This window comes from Colius striatus, chromosome 6 (genome assembly GCF_028858725.1).
Source record: "Colius striatus isolate bColStr4 chromosome 6, bColStr4.1.hap1, whole genome shotgun sequence".
In the NCBI taxonomy this organism is placed as follows: Eukaryota; Metazoa; Chordata; class Aves; order Coliiformes; family Coliidae; genus Colius; species Colius striatus.
The window spans coordinates 25,611,341-25,634,300 of record NC_084764.1 but is presented as its reverse complement, the minus strand read 5'-3'; the positions used below and the strand labels follow the sequence as shown (position 1 = coordinate 25,634,300).

The 22,960-nt window shown below is 54.1% G+C and overlaps 1 protein-coding gene across 4 annotated transcripts; it reads left to right on the top strand.

The window, feature by feature from the left end:
• Positions 1–495: 495 nt before the first annotated feature.
• Positions 496–21,819, top strand: ISM2 (isthmin 2). 4 transcript variants are annotated; one of them, XR_009818969.1, is made up of 7 exons: positions 496–1,241; positions 15,123–15,374; positions 15,826–16,180; positions 17,018–17,158; positions 17,676–17,753; positions 18,242–19,213; positions 20,949–21,819. XR_009818969.1 is itself a non-coding variant. In XM_061998720.1 (6 exons), exons 1-6 carry the CDS (start codon positions 1,104–1,106, stop codon positions 18,757–18,759), a joined length of 1,476 nt encoding a protein of 491 aa, XP_061854704.1. In that variant the 5' UTR covers positions 496–1,103; the 3' UTR covers positions 18,760–21,818. The 4 variants fall into 4 exon arrangements, 2 of the variants coding, with proteins under 2 accessions (XP_061854704.1, XP_061854703.1); XR_009818968.1 differs by having other exon boundaries at positions 18,242–20,713; positions 20,949–21,818; XM_061998720.1 differs by having other exon boundaries at positions 17,682–17,753; positions 18,242–21,818.
• The last annotated feature ends 1,141 nt before the right edge of the window (positions 21,820–22,960 follow it).

Sequence of the window (22,960 nt, the reverse complement as noted above, 5' to 3'; positions counted from 1 at the left end):
GTCCTCAGCAGCGTAATCGAAAGTTTTTCGGGGGCGATGCGGTGGGCTCCGAACCCCCGAGGCGGCTGAGCATCCCTCCATACGTCCATTTATCCATCCTCCTCCGCCTCACGCGGTCGGGCCGGGCCCGAGCAGCCGGACCCGCGGCCGCTCCGCCCCGCCGGCCGAGAGGAAGGGAGGGAGCGATGGAGGGATGGAGCTGCCCCGGCGCTGCGGCGGGGCTCCCCCGGGGGAAGCGCCCGGTGCCGCGGGAGCTTGTGCAAGGCCGGCGCCGCCGAGGCGAGCCGCCGCCCGGCCGCGGAACAAAGAGCCCCGGGCCAGGCCGGCCCCGCCGGACGGGCAGAGCCCCGCGGCGCTTCGCCGGGCGGAGGGGCGGCGGCCGCCCGGGCCGTGCCGCGGCCGGGGAGGGGAGGGGAGGAGCGGCCGGCGGCGCCCTGGGGCGGGCGGCGTCGGGACGGACGGAGGGCGCGGGGGGGCAGCCGCGGCCGGGCATTACCGGCAGCCCCGAGCGGGGCCGGGGCGGCTGCCGCGCCGCTCGCCCGGCAGAGGCTTGGCGGCGCGTCGTGCCAGAAGCAGCCGCTTCGCGGCGAGCAGCCACCCGCCCTCCCGGTGCCCGGCGTCGCCTGAGAAGCCGCGGCAGCACCGGGGAGTGACCCTGCGGGGGGAGGAGGAGCGCAGGAAAAGAAATCAGATTGCCGAAAGGATTAAGAAGGGGGGTGGGGAGGCGAAGCTCTCTCTTCTCGCCCCCCCGCCTCCCGCCCCGCACACACTTGTGAAGCTTTTCAGAGTTATCCTTCAGCATCAGTGGCACTGGCAGGCGAGTCTGGGGGAGCAGCGACACCGAAACGTGCTCGGCAAACTGCAAGAGAGATCAGAGAGAGCGAAGCGGCCCGGGCCGGCGGCCCCTGCCCCGGCCCCTGCCCGCGCCCGCGGGGGACTGCACTTCCCGTCTGCGATATTTTATAGAGAATTTAAACCCCCCAAAAATCGCTTCCTTGCTCCTCTCGCTTCTGGAGGAAGGCCGGGGGTTGTAGATTGCGGGCGGGCGTGCTGCCGGGCCGCCTGCCCCGGCCGTGCGAGGTGGGGCGAGAAGGGAGGGAGAGATGCCTCTGATTAGAGGGAAAGTCGTGCTCATCCTCGGCTTCGTCTTTCTGACAACTTTCCTGGCAGCGGTGAGAGGGCTGCCCGTGAGGAAACAGCGCGGCAACAGCCCGAAGGAGAGGAGCTCCAAGCTGGCGGAGGTAAGGCAGCCCTCGGGGAAGGACGGGGGGAGCCGGGAGGGTGCTGGGGCCAGCCCTCCGCACCCTCTCCCGTGCCCGGGAAGGCTGAGGAGGGCAGCCGGCCGCCGGGGTGGCCATCGGGGCTCCCTCGCAGGCGCCGGTGCATCTGCTAAAGGAGCAGCATCCAACACGTGTCCCCGCGGCCGAGCCGCCCGCAGCCCCGGCTGGAAAAGCAGCGGCGGGAGAAGCCGAGCTTCGTGCCGCCCCTCCTCTGGGCCGTTGCTTCACTCGCCGAGGGGCAGAGCCCGTTCCCGGCCCCCGGGGCTTTCGGCCAGCCTCGAGTTTTTGTACTGCACGGAGGGTGCGGGAAAAGGGCTGGTTTCGGCGCTTCGGGATGGGAGCCGAGAGCCGTGACCCAGTGCCCGGGAGGACTCGCTGCCTCGTGGGGCAGAGGAACCGGCCACAGCCTGACCTGCAGGCAAACCAGACAGGTTGGTGGCTTCCCAGGAACTCCAGAACTCCCTGCTACAAAAATACCATGTGATGGATTTCAGCCACCATCCCTCCTTAGCGCTGGGACCCTCCTGGGGCAGATTCCATGGAGAAGGTGCTCCCTTCTCATCCCGGCAGCACGTCGGAGCCCCTCGAGCCTAGGAGCCAGTCCCAGAGCTGTGCCTCCCGCTCCTCTGAGACCCGCATCCGAGCCCTGCCAGTGCGACACTGTTCAGACTGGGAACCAGCTGGTGGGACTTGATGGAGGTGACGGGAAGGGAGAGGGAAGAAACAAAGTACCAGGAGAACAGGGAGAAAGTTTTGCGTAAGAAAAACAGACCGCTGAATGGTCAAAACAAACTTTTCATCTTGAAACTGTTCTTTGGAGAAAAAGTGGTTTGGGCAGTGGGGCTGCTTTTAAAAAGACCCTTTTGAGGAATGCTACTGCTAAAAGTGGGTGAAAGGAGTAAGTGGGAAGAGTGGTAATAGGAGGAGGTGGAGGGGAACAGCAGCTCAACTTGCTGCAATACACAGTAGTATGGGAAGCAGTACGTCTGATCTGCAATGTCAGACTGGCAGAGGTGCCAGCTGATGAGAATGTACCTTACTGCTAGTTATTGCCAAGACACCGCTGATCTGTGGAGAAGTCATGTCAGCAGCTCCTGTCAGATGCATTGGACTCCTTTCCAGCATGAAATCCAGGCAACAAGTGTGAAGAGGCAAAGTGCCGCACAGAAAGCCTGACCGGCAAGCAAGAGAGGGGCATGGGCTACATCCAGCCAAGTACCACTCGCCGAGGTTGGTAATGGCTTTGACTGGAGCATAGATCGAGCAGATGCAAACAGGACTGCTGGGGGTGTTACACGCTGTACTGTCTTTGTGAAACTTCAAGCATCGACATAGATGCCAGTTCACTTGCCAAATGCCAGGCAGTATGCTCGGGGCCCCGCTGCAGAGACTGTAGGGAGAGAGCTGCAGACAAATTGCACATTAGAGAGCTGTGCAGGTCCCCACCACAGGACCTTTTTATCTACCATCTGAAATATGTAGGGAAGCAGGGCGAGCTGCTGTCAGTCCAGTTTGTGAATGGTTGTGAATGGGGAGCGTTGTGTGGCCAGCCAAAGATTACACACGGCACCTACACAGCACAGCCTCTGTCCCTGGGACCTTTGCTTCTTACAGAAATACAAACATACAAGAAGTTTATAAGCAAAGGTTGGAGGGTGGAGGTTAGGAGGATGAGGAATGGATTCCTCTGGGGGTCTGCTGGTGCTCCCGTGCACACCCTGCATCCCTCACACAGCAGGGAGGAAGCAATAGGTATTGGTATGTGTCTTCTAGCTCCATTCGGGAGGAAATCCTCTATTTCTGGTGCATGCGAGAAAGAATTTGGAGTAGTCATGCCTGGCTATTTGAACTAAAGCCGAGAGCACAAGCGCAGCAGTATGGTGGTTAAAAAAAACCCAACAGTGATTTTGGGTCATATGCACAGATGGTTCCTGTTGCAGCACTGATAGGTCCTGTCTCTATGGCAGCAGGGCAGCCACAGCTGGGGTATTGGTTACACTATGGGTAATGCCCTACAGATGTGGGTAGAATGAAGGGGCCGGGAGGAGAAAAATAGAAATGACAGAGCAGGGCAGATACACAATCAAGCCCATTAAACAATTTCATAACTCAGACTTATTTTAATCCAACATCCTTATTTAAAGCAAACATTTTTCCTTGGTTTAGAATTGGATGAGGACTTTATGATCTGTGCCGAGTCTCAGAGTTGCACTTTTATACTGAAATCGTTTAGAAAAATTAAAACTCTTTAAGATTTCCAGTAAATGTTTGTGTTAGTCATATTGGTATGTCTCAAAGTCCTGTAACTCAGTCAGGATCCATTCCTTCCAGCTGTTGCCAAACGAGCAAGCACTTGCATTTGCATGTTCTCAGCTGTAATACTGTGCAGAAAAGCTTTGGCTGAGTTACACTGAGCCCAGCATAAGCAACACATGTGGCAAGAATGTCTTCTATTTCTTCAGTCTATTTGACTGGAAGTTGAAAAGGCAGAATATTTTCATTCTGAACTGACTTAAATCTAACGAGAGAAGGTACCTGCTCATTTCGAGACTTTTTTATGATGTTTGGGAAGGCAAATGGGCTCTGAAGCAGCAGGCAGGTGTACAGCAGGCTTTCTTAGCAGGGCTTTTGAAGGTTGGATGCATCACACGCTTCTGTGGGCAGAAATGTGGTATGTGAATACTTGGAAAAGCTTGTGTCCCTTGAGGAGAGAAGGGACAGCTCATCACATCGCTTAATACTATGTTTATTTATGAAGTCAGGAGGTTTAAATGCAAAATATGTTTTGATAAACTCATTGGATTTCAAAATATTGGCTTTGAGCATTGTTAATAGATGTTTGGATTCTTTCTGACTGATACCCATCAGTTCCGGTGATCTTCTAGTAAACAGAAAATAGCTAATGTTCTGACATGCTAGAAATGTAAACACTAGAGGTGATTAGATCTATGTGAACCACTTCAATAACTGCATACAAATACCAGTACCAGCAGTAACGGTGATGGGAGTGTTGGCAGAGCAAGCTAGAAATGTTTCTGGAGGGTGCAAACTGCCCAGCCCAGTTCTAATGGTCTTGGTGGATGCTTCTTCCTTCACAGGAGGGAACCGTTCTGAGAGCAGGGGCGAAGAGCAAGGGCAGCAAGCTCCCTGAGGCACCTGGGGTGTTTTGGCAGGGCTGGGACAGAGCAGGGTGAGAATCCAGGCTGGAGCTCGCTGTTGGAGTTCCCTTGTTCTGAGGCTGTGAGTGAAGCAAATCTGACGTCTGTGATAAGAGATAAATGTCTGTCAACAAAAGAAATACCCAGTGCAGCAAATCAGTGGGTTTGTACAGCACCTGGTGTGGCTGGCTCCTGAGAAGTACAGAAACGAGGAACAACAGTGCCTGTCATTTGCTGGTTACATCAGGTAGTGAGAGTAGCCATGGTCTGCACCAAGGTGTTTTGCTTGCTGAATAAAAATTGTCAGTAGCAGTCCCGGTTTAAATCAACCTGCCCTGTGCATAGGGAGTCTGAGCTCGGAGGAGTGTGTGAGAATGACTTGTGTAGCAGGGACATGATGCCTGGCTGGACATCCCAGCAAGGGGAGAGTAAAGGAGCTCCGAGGCAACGTGGTGTGGCTGCACTAGATAAAAGGCATTAAAGGGAACTATCAGCTGGGCTTGAGTAGAGTTTGTCAGGAGCCCTGTCCTTTGGGAGGCCTAATGTAGCCTAGACACATTGCCTGGGGAGACCGCTGAGGTGACTGGCAAGAGCCCTGTGGGACCCCCTCATGTGCCTGCCCCCAGCTCATGGTACCTCTTGGCTGTCCCAGAGTCGAGGAGAGGATCTCGCCTTTCCCAGAGACATCTCGCCCTGCTGCGGCGCCCCAGCTCGTGCTGGCCCCCATGTGTGCCCCGTATGGGGCGCCTTGGGGGGCTCAGGTGGGGTGGGAGCGGGCAGCCAGGCCGGTGCTGCTGCCTGCACAGCGGATCCCCGCCGCAGCTGCCGGCTGTGTCAGTAGCAGAGTCATTTTGCCTGCGGATGTGCTTTTTACCTTTTCATTTCTTCAGCAATTAAGCGTTCTTGTCCCTGGCTTTGTCCTTGGCGGAGGTCGGATTTGTGGGTACAAAACGTGCACTGAAGCATCCTTCCGCTGTGAAAGGGGCTCTTTGTGTGCAGGGAGGGACTTCGCCCTTTGTAGCAAATTTCCTTTTGAGAAGTGCCAAATTATCTTAGTCAACACAGTTGAAAATCCTCCCGCCCTGTGGCTGAGGCAGGAGCAGAAACAAAGGGGAGCCGGGTGTAGGGAAGCTGCCCGACAAGGGGGCTTCTTCCCTTTTCACTGCACAAATAGGTCTGCTTCGTCCTCATTGTTACAATCAAAGGGGTTCCTGTAAAAGGCACATGTAAGGGGGAGAGATTAGGCATAAATCGCTTCATAGGGCACTGCCAAGCCCTCTCTCTGGGTTTTCAAGTATGTCTGACTCTTGCAGGCCTTCTCCTTAAAGAGAGGCAGGTTCATCCTGCCTCCAACCATGTGCCCTCGGAGCCCAGCGAGGTAGTGAAGGGAGGGTGCTGGGCATTCATTCCAGCTTTCGTCTTGTCAGTGTCTCGGGGGTGGGCAGCGCAAACCAGGGATCTCCTGTTTGCCGTGGTGTCAATAAATATTCTTCCACTTGGAATAATGCCCAAAACAAGGTGCCCAAACACTTCCCATAGCGAAGCCTGAGGACAGTCTGAGCTACATCACAACAGCAAGGTGACCTGTGCCATCCAGCTCCTCCAAAGCAAACGTCAGCCAGAGGCTCGGTTTTTGTTTGAAATACCAGAGCTCTTGTGGCCAAGAAGCAGGGAAGAGACTGAAGCCATGTTTTGGTGGGAAAATGTTCCCGTTTCAGCCAGATACTTGCAGCAGTGCAAGGAGTCTTTGTCCTTTTTGGTTTGGGTGTTTTTTGGTAGACCATTTTTTCAGGGAAACTTCATTGGGCTGTCACATGCTTTTACAGGGCCAGCTGTGAAAGTCAGCCTGTGTGGTATTGCTTCCAAGCAGTTCTGTTTCTGCATGTTCCCTGTGTGGAGGGGACTCCCAGGGCTTGTCTGAGAAGCTGTTAAGAGATACACATCATCTGAGGACTTGTGAGATGGAGACACAAGGTGGAGCCTGAAGGGCACTGACACCTCCTGGGCTGCAGGTTAGTTTAGTCTCCAGGGGAAGGATACAGCTTCAGAGGGAACAAAATACACTAAGTTGCTGTCTCCTGATGGTCCCTGGTGCCACTGGTGGGGACCTGCTGGCCAGGTAGCACCTGTGCATGCAGGTAAGAGCTACTGAAGCATGGCTTTACCTTCCATTAGGAGTTATTGGTTGGCCCAGTCTGTCAGGACCTGTGGTGTAAGGCAGGGCTGGGAACTTGCCCACAGTCAAGAGAGCCTCTGTCATGTAGGGTGCAGTGGAAGTCTGGCACATGACGTGGGTACAGGTGAGCCGTTCTCCATCCCAGCCAGCCAGCCCTGGCTCTTTCCTGGCATAGTATAGTAATGTATAGTATAGTCTAGTCTAGTCTAGTCCTGAGGGCATAGTATTTGCAGGTTGGCAGGAAGTGCTGCAAGAGGTTTCCCACCAGAGGAGTGTTGTCATTTCTTTGCCTTCCTGCAATGTCCTCTCATCCCCATCTCTTCAGCACCCCCTCCTGCTGCCCTCCCTGCCCATCATCTGCAGCCACTCCTGTAGCAGCCAAAATCCCAGAGGAGGCCAGCTGTGCCGTGCTGTACACCACCTACAGCAAGACAAGGTGTTGTACAGATGTCTTCACATCCCCTATTTCCCCCTCACCTCCCAGGGACATTGTGGTTCTATTACACGGTTAATCTGGCTGCTCCTTAAAAATTGAAGTTTGCCCTTAGGAGAGCATCAGTTTCTTCTCTGCTGGGGAGTATCTGCAGGGTGGCCCTCTCATGCCTCCAGTGGAGGAGAGGCAGGGCTGCTCAAAAGTGCTGTGGGCAACCTGGAGTCAGATGGGCTTCCTCAGCACCCAGGATTATAGCACAGCTGTTGCAAGTCTGTACCCTCCCTGGGCACCCATCCTGGCTAAGATGCTGGGGAAGTGGAGCTCCCTGGTTGGATGTGCCCTGGCTTTCCTCTGCCTTTGGACTCACTTCTGCAGCCCTGCAAGCCTCAGGCTCCCATCTGATGGGGGAAATAAAAAGTCATTTTTAGTGAGGCACGTAGAAGCAGCAGAGACTGTCCTGGAAAAGCTTATGAACAAGTGAGTTGTGAAAGTCTCCCTACCCTGAGACCCTTTCTCCACCCCACGCTGATGTGTGGGAGTCATTAAATCCTGCCACTGTGCTGGAGAGGGGAGCCCAGGCTGGGGGTCTGCAGACACTGCTAGCTGAGTCACCCCAGCTTTGTCCCTTCGGGAAGCCGAGATGCGGCATCCCTGCCTGGATCCCTTTCCATGCAGGGCATGGAGATGCTCCAAGTTGAGCTCAGGTGTCCGTTTTTTCTGTTGTTGAAAGTAGATTTGTATTTGCATCCATTTGGTCGCTGCTTTCCCTGCCCCACTGGCTGCATAGGATGGCAGCCTGTGCATCCTGTGCAGGTCATGGAGCGCATTCCTGCCTGCCTCATCCCCTCCACACTTTTAGCAGGCTTCGGGGGCAGAGGGAGGCTGGCCTTGGTCTGGTTCCTATGGTTTCTGCATTTGCTTTGCTATATTTGGGAGCTTTTCTCCTTTTGCAGTTTTGCCTGGGCTGTGGTGGGGAAAGGAGGCAGCAGCTGGAACAGTCGGAGGGTTACGATGTGCAGGCTAACAAATGCGGATCATTAGCTGGAACAAGTTAATGGTTACTGAGGCACGTGGGGTTTGGAGCTGGAGCAAGTTAGCAGCAACTCAGTCTGATGTATTAAGAGCTTACACATATTACAGCTCAGCTATGTTAACAGAAAACATGTGCCCTAGCAGGATCAGTTTTGAGAGAGCGGCAGAGGGTATGGATGTGTGTTTGTTCTCCTCTCCAGGGCATCTCTCCATGCAGTCCCTGGGAGGGCCCTGCTCTTGTACCTGCTGCCATGCTCTGTCTGAGCAGCTCCAGCTGGGCTGGCAGCAGCAGAGCTCTCAGGAATACCTTCCTCCTCAGGTAGCTCAGGTGCTTTGCCACCAGCTGGGCTCCTCACTGCAGGCACCAGCCCTTGAGAGTTGGTCCTTGGGTCTGTGTGCTCAGACAGAGCCTCCGGAGTGAGGACAGCCCTGGCTTCTGGGGTGGGACATGCCAGTGGTGCTACCCACATGCCCCAGCTTCTCACTGCAAGGCCTGTGTGTTTCGTCTGTGTGGGAGGCAGGACAGTGCCTCCTAGGGGGCACCTGGGAAGGAGAAGCTGAGCTGTGGTGGACCTTCTCAAGAGCCTTCTCCAACTATGACAAGGGAGACCTACATCTATTCCTGGCCTTGCCACAGGCTACCTGAGAGACCCAGGGCAGGTCGTTGTCTGCAAAATGGGGTTTTGTCTCAGTGTTAAAGAAGGACAAGATATTAATGTCAAAGAAGCAACTGCATGTGACACCAAGGAGGGCAACAGCCAGGCACAGCAAGAGCTGAAATGCCACTGGGGTCCTACTTGTCCTCCTCGTGTCACAAGTGACCTGGGTGGCTGGCTGAGAATGCCACGGGCAAGTTAGTCATCAGCATGCCGGCAGGAGAGGCAGCTGTGGTGAGAAAGGCTGGGCTGTGAGAAACACCATCAGCAGCCTCCCCAACCACCCCATTTTCTGTCTTAGACAAAGCCAATTATGTGATGTCCTTCCTTGCTCCCCACAGTGCTGCTGCTTCTTCGTGCTGTGGTGTCTCCTGCTCCAGGGTTGGCTCTACCTCAGGGGCAACTGAGTCACCAATCTTGGAAAGAGTTTTGAGATTACAGTTGTCACAATTGTGAGACAAGAAAATAAATGAGATATGAGGAAGCCTTTGATGCAGCCTCCTGTGGCTCCCTACTCAAGACAGCTGGGATGAAGCTAGTTAGAAAAAAGAGTGGTTCCATATGATCTAAAGTATTTTGATAACTGTGTGAAAATTATAATCGCGAGGGTGTAATAATTATCTACACAGCCCACAGCCTGCTGCCAGCTCCTGCTGGTCAGTCATAAACAGCATCTGCCCACGCAAGCATGATAACAGTGCCTTGTCTGTTCCACAAGCACTTGCAGACATCTCCCAAAACCTAAAGGGAGATGCTTGTGTCTTTACTTAAAAAAAACCACCAACAAACCCCCCGACCACCACAAAAGCAGCACTCAAGTGTGAGCTGATCCTGAAGCAGACCTGTGAGTAGAGCAGTTGGGAGATCATGGTCTTGCTCTTTACGTGTGCCACGGCCCCTTTGCGGGCTGGAGTGTAACCCAGGGCGGAAGAAGGAGGCAGCTGGAGACATCCACAGCCTTAAATTACCTCTGGCAGATCTTCCAGAGCTCACCCTCAGTGATGGCTCCTACTAAACCACCTGCCTGTAAGTCTAAAGTATTGTGTCTGATCGTTGGGATTGTGGCTCAGGAGGCCTTACAGACAGTGACAGGGACTGAGCAGCGTTCTCACCTTCCCTGTTTTCTCATAGGTACCCACCTAACTCTTGACACCTCCAGAAGCAAGCTGGGCTTTGGCACCCTTCTGGGAAACCCGTTAAGCAGGTGATGAGCTGACTGGTATCAGAGGTCACTCGCCTGACGTTTGTCCAGTGAATTTTCCATCTGGCTGAAAGACTGTGCTGATGGATGGGTTAAGTGTCCGTGGATGGGTTATGAGCCAAGAGGATGAAACTACAGCCCTCAGGAGGATAAGGCTGTCTCAGCTGGCTGCTGTTTAAAAAGCCCTTTCCTCGTGCAGTGTCTGTGGAGAGAGCACGGCCAGCACTATGGGAGAGAGACAGCATGGGCACGCTGCATTCGTTCCTGTTCATTACCCTGCTGTTCAGCCTTCCTCTATTTCAAAGAGACTTCGTGTTACTTGTTAGCACTGGAAAAACCTCTCTTTTCTACCACTTGCACCAGCAAAAACTGTCCTAAGCACTTCTGCAAGCTACAGCCCCAGAGCTGCCTCAGGCAGTCTGGGCTTCCTTCTGAAGTAACTAACCAGTGTCCTGCTTCCATAGCTTTGTAGTAAAACCCTGCTCTGGAGTTGTTACTCCTGAGTTTCAGTCCAAAGATAATGTTTTTTTTAAAAGCTTTCTCCAGATCTTTGCAGTTTATTTAGGTAAATATGGAAGGAAAAGTTTTATGGTTAAAAAATAATAACTCTGATTTCTCTTTTGAACGTGGCTAATTCATAAGTGGGCAAGTTTGCAACCAACTGCAGGGTTTAAAGTAATGTTGGAGAGAGCTTATGGAAAAGAGTAGGAAGATGCCTGTGTAGACTCAGTTCTGTTCAGGAAAAGGTCAGTAGTCCTTCTGGTGGGTTCTTGTTTCAGTACCGTGTGGTAAAACTGTTCAAAGGAAACCTAACACAAGCAGTAATGATTAAGCAACAAAAAAAATCCCCTTTCCTTACAATTATAGCCCAATGCGATACCAGCCTCGAGCAAACACGTCATTTTCCTCACCGAGGTGTTAACAAGCCCAAAGCTGAAGGTTGCCTCTCATCAGACTCCCTTGTGCACAGGTTTCTTCGGCTCAAACTGAATGAACTTACGCACTTACTAATTGCCTTGGGGTAGATGCAGGTGGAAGCTGCACCCTCTGAGCGTGTCCAATGCTAGGGACTTGCTCCGATGCAGAGGCTCCAGCAGTGCTTCACTCCCAGGAGACCTGTCTCAAGTGTACTTGGCTTGGGTCTAACCCTGTGATGAAGAGCAGCTCTGCTCAGCCATGAATGTAGTTACAAAAAACGCTGCCACTGCGTTTGCTGGCAACTTGCAGTGCCTACAGAGATGCCAAGGAACGTGCTGGAGGAAAAAGTCCCTGTGGTTATGGTGGCAGCACAGTGCTGTCTCTGGTTGGCAAAGGGCAGTACAGCACAGGAACCAGTCTGTTGATATTTCCAGGTTTTAAACTGCTATAGGAACTGAGATGTCACATTTCTAATGATTTTTATGTAAGAACTGCAGCACGTGAATGTTGTTTGCTTGCTTCACACGGGTTTAGTTCAGAGTCTTTGAGAAGTTTATGGCAAAATTGCAGGTTTTAAGACCAGAAGAAATCATTAGATCCTTGAATTTCTTCCCTAGAACAGATGTGGTACATATGTGTTGAGCACAACATGGTTTTGACTGTCTCCACAAGAGATACTGCCACTTTCCTTGTTAGCTTGTTCCCGTGGTTAGTCACCTATGGTGTTAAACACACAGTCCTTCTTCCTCAGTTGGATTTGTCTGGTTTTGACTTGTACACATTGATTCCTATTTTGTGTCTTCGTTCTGGATTAGAGAGTCTCTGGTGCCTGATGGATTATTGCCTTGAAGAACTAGGAAATCATGTCATTGCTTTCTCTTTTTATTGTGACAAACGAATCTTTAACTGGAAAAGTCTTGCTGTCCCTTGAAATGGTTTTGTGGCTGCTCTCTTCCCCATCTGTGCAGTTTAAATAGAGATGTAGGGGCTAGAAATGGGAAAATATCGGCCTTTAGTCTCTAGAGAAATGATGTGTGACCTTTCCTCATGCCTTTTCCATACACCCTGCCCCCGTGTTATGTATGATGTAGGCACAACACTGGGGTGAATTGCTGACGAGTTCCTTCCCTTTCCTAGCGTCTTTGCTGAGCTTGTGCCACAAGGTGTTTAGGTCATCAGTCCTCTGTGTGGGAGAGCCTGGACTATGTGGGAAGGGCTCCTGGGATGGTAGGGAGGTGGGTGTGATCCTTCTTATAGCCTTCAGTCTAAACGTGATCTTCACAAATGGAAACTGCTTGCACTTTCCCAAGTGTTGCTCCAGAGTTTCTCTCAGGTTCCTGCCCTGGAAATACTTATTCCCAACCAGGCAGCACATGCCAAGTGTATGCAGGAGCAGCTGCAGCAGATCCCCATTTGACTTTTTCCTTTGCTTGGTGCTGGCTGATTGCAGAAGGCAGATGGAACTGGGCTGCAAGATATTGATGGCCTCCTGGCATTGCGCTCTCTGTTCCTGTGGTGTGGTGGCAAGTGTCTTTCCCTGGAGGCAGAAGGGAGCTGCTGGCAACCAGCTCAGTGACCATTTGCGGCCTTTCTCCTGCACTCATGGAGACCAGAGGAGTAGAGTTTTCACTCTGGACAGGCCAGCTCTTCCCTTAGCTGATGCACTGCGGCAGTGGCTTAGCTCCAGGCTTGAGGGCTTTATCCAGCTGCTTTCCAGGCAGAGTAGGAGAGGGAGCAGATACTGTGCAGGAGCATGACCCTCAAGGGCAGCCACCTGCGTGGTTGCCAGGAACCCCTTGGTAATAGAGAGAAGACACATCTGTCCATTAGGACCATGGTGCCAGGGATGCTCTGACCCGGCGGGAGCACTGGGCCTCATGGGACCATGCTAAAATCCATGGCTTGGTCAGCTGAGGCAGGGTACTGAGAAGGACCTTGCTCAGAAGGGACATCTTTGATGCAGGGACAAGTTTTAACCCAGCAAACCTTCGGAGCAATGCAGACATTAGCAGGAAGGAAGGGCTGGATGGTACAGCGCAGGGATTGTCACTGTCACTCTGGGCCATGCAGGGTGGACACCTCCGAGGTCTTTGTGCTTCTGGAGGATCTGGGAGCTGAGGGAACTCTGTTCAACCTGTGACACTTTTGCAGCGAGTTCCCCTGGGGCAGTTCTATGTTTTCCCAGTGGGAACAGTACTCTGAATTTCTTGAGCTTGTTTAGGCGTAAAATCTGAATTAGGCACTGTGTGTAAGTTTGGAGACTTGGAGTCTGTTCCTGGCTCACTTGCTCTGATGTCTTTGGGTGGGCTCAGATCTTGTTGCTGGAGGAAGCCTCACTTTCCATGTGTATGAAATGTGGGTAATCTGTGAACTGAGCATACCCACCTCTGATAAACGAGGCAGGAGCAGCAGCCTGGCAGGGCTGTTGGCAGCCCCCTGTGCAGGTACTGCGTTGGGCACATGCAGCTGGCAGCATCCCAGTGCCAGTGGGTAGTGTCCTGCAGCCAGCACTAGGACACAGACAGGTTTGCCTGATTGGCTCCCCTTGCTGTTTCTGCTCTGGCTGGACTCCTCCTTGCTTCCTGCCAGGGAGTCCCTGGGCACAAGAGGAGACCTGGCAAGGGGCTGGGGCAGCGGGAGACGGGCTGGGGCAGAGCTGGGTATCTTTCCCATAAATCCTCAAAACTGTTGTGGTTTTGGACAGGAACAGAGGGAACTGGGAGGGGAAGGTGCAGGCAGAGGGGACTGTCTGTGCCCACAGTTTTTGCTAGCAGTGCCACAGGAGCCCTCCCAGCCGCAGAGAAGGGTGAGCCACACTCTGTCAAGGAAGCACAGGCTCTCTCCTCCCCACAGCTCTCTCTCCTCCGGGCCCATCTGGTGAAGTCTGTCACCGGCCTTTCCCTGCATCCAGCATGCTCTGGGCAGCAGCCAAGGGACCAGCAGCGTCCCTGCTGCTCTTTTCCCTCCCCCAGGGACGTAGTGGGGGGGTTGCAGGCTTTGATGTGTGGGCACAGGACTGGGGACAGGCTGTGTTCGCTCATGAGAGCCTGGCCAGGCTCCAGCTGCCTTTGAAGTGCTCCAGTGATCAGGATGAAAGGGAGGGGAGTCCTTCCCCAAACCATCTGGCTCTAATTGCAGGTAGAAATGCCTCTCTGCGTCCCCCCGTGGGGAGGGGGCACGCCGCTCTCTTGGTTAATCCAGCGGCTCTGGGCCAGGCTGGCGGAAAGGAGCGAGCTTGGGAACAAAAGAGGGTTTCAGCACGGCAGCCAGAGATGGTCAGCAGCCAGGGAGGTGCTGGGGTTCGGCACCTCGGTCCCCCGCCTCAAGCTGCGGGGCCCCGCAGACCCCTGCAGGGCCAGCCTGACCTGTGCCACGGGGGCTTTGCCAGTTGTTCCCATCTCAGGTTTCTTGGGCGCTCTGGAGCCCGCAGGCCCTTGGGCTCGTGCTGTGTGACGTGGGGACGCAGAGCGTGGGAGCTCATGGTGATCTGGGTGCCTTGGCAGGCTCGCAGACCATCTCCCTGTGCCCTCAGAGGCCTGGCGCTGCCACCCGGGCAAGGCGCCCTGCCTGCTCCCTCCATGCAACGTGCCACCACGGCAGCAGCAGCTGGGGTCCTTGGCAGAGCTGGCAAGCAAGTTTTGTTGTCCTTTGCGGCTGGGCATCTTCCCTTTGCCAGGGAGATGAAAGCGGCTGGGTTAAATCTACCAGTAGTTTCTTTCCCTCCTTGCGGTAGCCTTTTGTGTGGCATCTGAAATCAGGTTTCTGTGTTGCTTGAAGTCATCTGCCCTACTACTGATGCCACAGAACATTTTATTTAGGTGAGGTATTCCCCCTTATCATAATGCCCTTGACACAAACTTTTAATATACATATATACAATTATTAAACATGAGCTCTGGTAATTCTGTGAGCAGAAGCAGCCCTTGCTGTTACACCTCTCCAGGGACCAAGTATGGCCAAAACAGGAGAGCAAGAAGCAGAAAGCCAGGCGAGATGGACAGCAGGACAGCAGAGGGGTGCAGACAGGGTGCACCCACCCTGAGTATACCTGTAGGTTGCTCAGGTGCAGTGGGGCCAAGCTCTGGTACAACACAGGCCTCTGGCTATTTACTGGATTAATTAACATGTTGATTGCTGCTCTGATGCTGCAATAAGATGGGATGGAGGAACCCCTTGCTGCAGGAGACCAGACCCTGCTTTGCTGGGCAGCAGTTGCTACCTGCACAGCCACCCTCGGGAGATACCCTCACCACCTCTTCCCTCTCCAGGTCCCTGCTTCCTCGGCCCCACACTCGGCGGGGGACAAGGAGCTGCTGGCGCCAGGCAGGGCGCGGGGGCTGCGGCGGGGCGGGCAGGCTGGCCCACGGCGGCACAGGCGGCGAGGCCTGGCTCTGCAGCCTGCTGGGGGCCCTGCCGTGCCACAGCCCCGCCGCGACGAGAGCCTGCCCTTCGTGCTGGACCTGCAGAGCTTGCCAGGGCTCTCCAACGTGGACCTGAGTGCTCAGAACCCCAACATCCAGGTGGGCAGCAGGTCTGGGTGGACCGTGGGGGTGTATGGGCAGGAGCTGCTGTCGCTCCCCAGTCCTTGGTCCCACTTGGTTTCTAAAGAGGAAGGATCTCATGAGTGGGTTCCATGTGGCTACTGCCATCTGCTTGATGACTACCAGATGCTAATAGCTGCCACAGACAAGCATCTTTCCAGATTTGCTCATGGCCTGTTCCCTGCATGCCCACAAGCCCTCTCCACAGAGCAGGACCAAATGGTTCTACAGGGGGAATCTCTCAATTACTGAGAGTGGTGTTGGTCCCTGTGGGTGCCCACCAGCCCCCTGTGCCTCCTGCTGTGCTCCTGCTCAGTCCTGCAGCCCAAAGCATCTCTGGCCTCTGGGGCTGGGAACCAGTGCATGAGCTGACAGGTCCGTCCCAGGGCTGTGCTCCAGCTCACTGCCCTGCTTCATATCTCGCCTCCAGGTGACCATTGAAGTGGTGGATGATCCTCAGGCTGAGATGGAGATGGACTTGTTGAAGGAGACAAGCAATGACTGGTCCTTGACATCCTCTGAGTGGCTGTCCCACAAGGACCTCTTCTGGCCCCTCTTCTGGGAGTACACTGACCCAACTGATGAGGAGGAGGAGGAGGAAGAGGAAGAGGATGACAACCTGGATGTAGGGGACAGGGAGGACGAGGAGGAGGAGGAGGAGGAGGAAGAAGATTACACAGCAGAGTATGAAGAAGAGGAGTCAATGCTCAGTGGAGTGGGGGGTGACTGGGACCAGCAGTGGCCTGGGCAGAAGAACTGGATCTTTAAGGAAAAATATAATTATGGTGAGTCCTCATGGGCACATGCAGCTGCCCTGCAGACCAGCACTAGCCTCCCCTGCCCTCCCGTGCCCTGCAGCCCTGTCTTGCTGCAGGAGGAGCACCGCTGCACTGGAAATTGCAGCACACTGGTGCTCAACTCTTGAAAAATAAGCAGACACACTGAAGGGCAAGGCCAGGACCCAGCTGGGGCTGCCCATGGTCAGACACCCCAGCATCCGCATGGTAATTGCCCTGCAGGTAATTAGACTGAAGCATGGACTCTAGTGAAGGCACACTCAGATGAGAAATGTACATGCTTGATGGCAAGTGCTGCTGCCATTGACTTGGGTCCCTCTGGTAATGTCAGTGCCAGAAGCCTTTGTCACAGACCTAGGCACTCCCCGGGAGAGGAGCTGCAGAGGGCTAGACAGCAGGTGCCAGCAGGCAGACAGGCCAGCATACCACAGCAGCTCCCTCTTGCAGCTTCCTGGCCACAAGCCAGTCAACCTTTGCCAACACTTGATGCTTCAGCATCGTGGCCAGTGTGTCAGGCAGGTTCAGTGAGGGCAGGGGTGGGCAACAGTGTCTGTCTGGGTTGGTATGACCATGAGCAAAGCTGTGAGAACAAGAGCCTTTGCTCAGGGGCTGCTTCCCTGGAGTTGCCAGGGAGGACAGGGCTGACCCTTAGAAGCACATGGCCAGGCACCTCTGTGTGCCCTGGGCAACACTGGCCCTGTGTACTTGTAAAGATCATCACAGGGACAGGGCAGGCAGAGGGAGGCCCTGGGTGGCTGCTCGCTTCCCTGCAGCTGGGGCTTTGCTGACATCCACCACTCTCTCCCTCTGCCCTGCCATGCACAGACTATGAAGACGAGGAGGAGTGGAGCCCATGGTCCCCTTGCAGCATCACCTGTGGCAGTGGCAACCAGAAGAGGACTCGATCCTGTGGCTATGCCTGCACAGCGACGGAGTCGAGGACCTGTGACCTGCCACGCTGCCCTGGTGAGCCCTCAGCCGTACCAGTGCTTGGGCACTGTTCCATACCAAAGTGGGCTGGGCCGCTCTCCCACTGCTGTGGGTTGATAATTGCTCATGCTTCAAGAACTTGTTACATTTAATGGGATCTGGGCTAATGACCATGAGGGCTTTTTTCCACAAAGAGGCCGTGATGGGGCCTCACAGCTCACTAGACAGTTACGTAGGGCTCAGGGGTGGTAGAGCTGGTATCAGTGTGAAACTCCTTGCACATCTCTTGCACTGGGAGCTTGAAATCCTCTCCTGAGGCACATTGAGAGCTGGCTCCATCTACATAACCCACAGCCTAGGGCAAGTCTGTCCTGCACGTCCCACTGTGTCTTTTCCTTCCAGGGCACAGAGCCATGTTGCCAAAGCCAAAGCAGTGTCAGGAGACTGGGTGGAAGATGGGTGGTGTCTGGTGCCCTTAGGGAGAAAAAAACCCACCACTCCTCCCAGTGTTCAGCCTGGCTCTTTGTTGTTTGGGTTTGTTTTCCCTCTCAAGGTGCAGAGGGGGAAATGGTCTTCCCCACAGAGGAGACGCCTTTCCAAAGCGACAACACCACGGAGCTGTTCAACTCAGGTCAGCCTCTGCCTCTGCCTTGCACTGGGGGCTTTGGTGCCAGACCCTGGGGGGGGTGTTGGTGGCTGGCGGGGAGGACTCTGCCAAGGGTTCCCACGTCTGATGTCCAGACCTAGGTCACCCAAACCTCTGCCACGTGCAGGCTTTGGCAGTCATGCTGGGAAACCCAGCTCCTCCCACAGCCCTGGTACAACACGTCCTGCTTTATGGTGCAGTGGCTGAGGCCAGCCTGCTGCACGCCCTCTACCATGGGGATGCTGCCAGCCTGGGCCCTGTGGCAATGGGTGCCCCGGGCAAAGCCCCTGCAAGGGGCAGCTCTGCCATAGCGCAAAACCCCTTTCTTCTGTCACCGCCTGGGGATCAAGCCTGGCTCCAGCTCATCCCAGGAGCCTGGTTGCTCCCGCCTGGCCGTGGCAGTGGCAGCAACAGCTGAGTAAAGTGAGGTGCAGGCTGTGTGTGCCCTCACCCTTTCGATGCCCTCCCCCCAGAGGTGGACAGCTGCGAGAAGTGGCTGAATTGCAAGAGCGACTTCCTCACCAAGTACCTGAGCAAGGTGCTGACGGACCTGCCCAGCTGCCCCTGCTCCTACCCGCTGGAGGCCGTCTACAGCGCCGTCAACCTGCGGGACGAGCGGCAGGGCAAGAGCTTCCGATGGCGGGATGCCAGCGGCCCCAAGGAGCGCCTGGACATCTACAAGCCGACGGCGCGGTTCTGCCTGCGCTCCATGCTCTCCCTTGACAGCACCACCCTGGCTGCCCAGCACTGCTGCTACGACGAGCACACCCGCCTCATCACCCGCGGGAAGGGGGCCGGCGTCCCCAACCTCATCAGCACCGAGTTCTCCCCGGAGCTGCACTATAAGGTGGACATGCTGCCCTGGATCCTCTGCAAGGGCGACTGGAGCCGCTACCACGCCGTCAGGCCTCCCAACAACGGGCGACAATGCGCTGACAACCCCGCCGAGGAGGAGTATCTCTCCCAGCTGCAGGAGGCCAAGGAGTACTAGCTGCAGCCACGCTCGGGGGAGCCACGGCCACCACCGGCTCCCAGCAAAGCCCCAGCCCCGCTCACGGGCTCCTTGCTGGTGCCAGGCAGAGTGGGGAGGCTGCGCCGTCCATCTCGTGCCGTCAGAGAGGTGCCTCAGCCCTCCTCGCGTTTCCAAGGGCACTGAGAGCATGGCGGTGTGATCCCTGCCGTGCCTCCCGGGGCAGCGCCGCACCCCAGGGTGCCCAGGCTGCTGTACGGGGAGCCGAAGGAGTGGGAGGCGTAAAGGGAATGGGAGGCTGCTCCCATCTGCTTTGATTCTCTGTGACCTCTCAGTGCAACCCAAAAGCTGAGCGTCCACAGGGTGAAGTGGTCTTGACTCCTGCTGGCTTCACACTGCATCTGAGGAGCTGGCCTGCCAACGGCTCTTGCCTGTACGCCTGCCCTGGCCTGCTGGTCTGCTGCTGAAGCTGGGGGTGAGTCCTGCCAGGGATGACCAGGGCTGTCCCAGCCATGCAGGGCCTATCCTCTCCTTGGGGTTTTGTGTCATGCACAGTTGGGAAGGAGCAGAAAAAGGCTTAAAGTTTTGTAAGTCCAGGGGATGTATGGAGCAAGAGGAGACTTACCTCCTGGGCTCCCTTGGCAAGATTGCCTTGCCACTGAGATTTTGGCAGCGAAAGGGAAGACTGGGTGCCAAAGCCTCAGAGGAGGTCGACACCAGGGGAACAGCACCTGTGTGCCTTGGCCTCAGTGCTTGGGGAAGCAAGGTGGCAGCACTCATATAAACCCCACTCCTAGCCCACCTCCACACCTCATCTCCTTGGCAGCCCCCAGCAGGTTTCAGTTGTCAGGAACACCCATGGCAGAGCCCAACAAAAAGTCCTGCATTTTCTGCTCACAGCCCTGCTGGGGACAGGAAACAGCTTAGCCACCACTCATGCCATTGCTAGAGGGGAGCAAAAAGCACTGAGCCAAGTTCTTCATGGGGATGGGAAGAAGCCAGGTGCTGCTTGGAGCACCTGGTGTTGCCCCTGTCTGGTCTGCTGCTGGCCCTGAGCCCTGCTTCACGCTGGTCTGCCAGGACCCCAGAGAAAGCAAGCCATGGGTTCACCCTGCACTCCTTAGGCTCACTGCCTGGCCAGGTGAGCCAAGTGTGGCTCCAAAGGAGGAAAACACACACATGCTAATAATGTCCATATTTGGTGTTGGCAGATCATGGATCGTCATGCTCACCAGTAGCGCTTTGGTCTTGCTTGAGTTTTACTCGGCTCTCCACAAGTCCATTTCAGTTTCTCCCAGTGCATTTTGGCATCTACCAAGTTTCCTGAAGGGAAACTAGGCCAAGCACGTTTAACCTTAGACATTCAGTCACTGAACCTGGCAGAAACTGTTCATAGCTTTTGTTCAGCAAATTTTATGCGTCAGAGGAAATAAGAGCAAGTCAAACACACATAAAGAAGAACAGAGTGATATCTAGACTAGAGATTTCACACGAGGCCATTGGCTACTCCATGTTTTTCTGCAGGACACTGTTGGAAAACGAAACCCATCCGTCTGGGTGCAGAGATCCTTGGTTGACTGGCCTGTGCTAAGTCCATCCTCCTTGCAGGAGCTTTCTCCAGGGCCAGTGACCATATCCATACCCATGGTCTGACAGGTCTTTGAGGAGGCTTTCTGGGAGTGTCTCATATATGTTGAGTGTTTGTTAATCCATTTGCCTTGGTTACGGATAGAATATTGGTCATCAGTACCTGAGACTTCATTGCTGGTAAAACAAAAGTATGAATGAAGTTAGCACTGAATTATGTAACTGTTATTCCACACTCATATCCACAGACTTGAGTTATGGGTGCTGTCAAAACACATGCAGACGCTGACCATTTCTCAATGGGCATGCAGCCTGAGATGACCGGTGTTCTGTAAAGAGTGAGAAGGAAGACACAACCAAATAAGCATGGATGGAGACCCAGGCCCTGGTAAATTTTCATGACTGTTACATGTTCCCTAGCCCAAATGAGTTTCTAGTAAATAGATAGATCACAAAGAGGTGGTCAAAAGAGAGTGGCAGTGATCTGGTGGCTCAGTTCTGGGAGCCTGGGATGTGTGAGGGGAGGTTCAGCAACAGATGTGAAGGTGTTTGTAGAGGAAGCAGAAAAAATGAGTGGCTGATGCCAAGGAAGATTGAGCTTGTTATCTTCTGTCATTTGGCAGAGCATCTTCATATTTCTTCTCTCCTATCACGTGCCATCATCAATGTCACCAGTCTCAGAGGAGCTTATTTACCGTCAGTGCTCGGACTTCTTTAAAGCACCCCCCCATTAAATGCGCCTGGAGTCCAATATTCAACCCACACATGGAAGCAGGGCCTCTGCAAACAGCCTTTCTTGGAGACCTTCAATAGCTCAGACAATGTGTTTGTTCGACTGGTTGCAGTCTGAGGAAGTGCTCTTGTAATAACGTCTGTTACCCATGATTTGCGCCCTCCGTGTCTTTATACTGGGTGTGTCAACCAGTCTGACCCCCAAAAGAGAAACTCTGCATTTCTGTAATAAATGGAGTTCCCATCCAAGGGCAAGTGGAAACATTTCTTTCGTTGAGCACCTCCCCGCAAAGCTGGTTGAAAGCCGAGCGGGTGTTCTGCCTCATGGTTTGAACGACACAGACTGGAGCATGAGAAACAAGAAGCAGTGTTGTTCCTCACACAAGCACCTTACACACCGGCAGGATTTGCAGGGCACCACAAGAAAAGTAGACATGAAGCAAGCATTTATTTTTATATGCCATCAAAGATTCTGTCCAGCCCACTGCTATTTAAGTGATGAATTAAGCTTCCACCCCTTAAGTTTATTGTGGTTTTATATATAATATATATAAAATGTCTTTTATTTCTACAAATTTCATAGAGAGGAATTCTTTATTCTGATGCTGCAATAAAGCACTTTATACCTGTAAGCGTTGCGTTCATTCAGTTAGGGCTGAAGCATGTGTTGGCATTTGTATTGTTTTGAGGGGGATGACACTGCATTGTCTGCTCTGTGACCTGGCTCCCCAGCTCCAGCTGTATTGCAAAGGCCCTGCTGGCTTTGTTTACTTCCCTCAGCCTTTGCATTTGATGGTGTTTGACAGCAGGAATCGCAGCTGACAAAAACTCTCTGGAGCCCACCACCACAGCCGTGGGATAAGTGAAGTTCTGCTCACAGGGAAGGAAGCCTCCTACAAGAAGACTGTCAGAGTCAATTGCATTGTCTGTACCTCGGCCCTGACCCCGGCTTGTATACCAGGCTGAGCCTGGCCAGAGCTGGGTGCCAGCCAGCCTTACACCAGCACGCTGCCTTACACAGGAGTTGAGCATGGGAGTGGGTGAAAAAAAGTCCAGTATCATCCCAACTGGAAAGCTGATTTGACAAACCACCTCCAGAGCTAACTGCTAATGATAGCAGGGGAATTCACAAAGCTTTCCAGGGATCACAACTTCTTGTTGCCAATAATTTGCTGCGTAAATCCTGACAGCTTCTAAGCTCTTACTGTTTCCAGTTGTTTTCCCTCCTTCTCTCTTGCTCCCTTTGCTTTGTGCTGGCTGCACTTCTGTGGGGTTTATCTGTGCCTCCAGCAGCTGCCTGGCACCACTGGGCCCCTGCCTGCAGGGAGCAGGTGACTCCTCCTGCCCGAGGATGCTCCTCTGCAACATCCAAAGTGCAGTTGCATGGAGCCCAAGCAGGGAGAAGCAGGCTCATCTCTGCTCTGCAGGGACAGCAGTACAGAGAAAGGTACTTTCCCTGGAGAGGCAGTCAGCAGTTACTACTGTGTATGTAACATGCCCTATCCTCTGCAACAAGGTCCTTGCTGTGCTGAATGGTGAGCCCTGCTCTGAAACTCCCAGGTTATAGAAATCCCACGGACAGAGGATGCAAGCAGGAAGAATTGCTGCCCTAATTCTACAGCTCCTCAAGACATGGGGATGTCACCTGAAATCACAAGAGTGAGTTTGTAGTAGAGTATCCAGTTGCACCTTCGCCCACTGCTTTTGAACACGAGACTTCCTGAGCAGGCTTAGTTGAGCCTGTCTTAGTTTGCCAGCCTGGACTGAAGCTTTCTGTGGCTGAGCTCTACCAGATCCCTGACTTGCAGCTCAGGTTGATTTATACTCAGAAGGAGCCATGCCCAGCTTTTGCTAGGCACAACCATGAGAGTGTGCTTATCACTGCAGACCTTCCCTCTTGGCC

Coding starts and splice junctions, on each gene's coding strand:
- ISM2 (XM_061998719.1), top strand. CDS start 1,104: ATGCCTCTGATTAGAGGGAAAGTCGTGCTCATCCTCGGCTTCGTCTTT. Junction 17,159..17,675: donor TGACCTGCCACGCTGCCCTG/GTGAGCCCTCAG, acceptor TTCCCTCTCAAG/GTGCAGAGGGGGAAATGGTC. Junction 17,754..18,241: donor CACGGAGCTGTTCAACTCAG/GTCAGCCTCTGC, acceptor CCCTCCCCCCAG/AGGTGGACAGCTGCGAGAAG.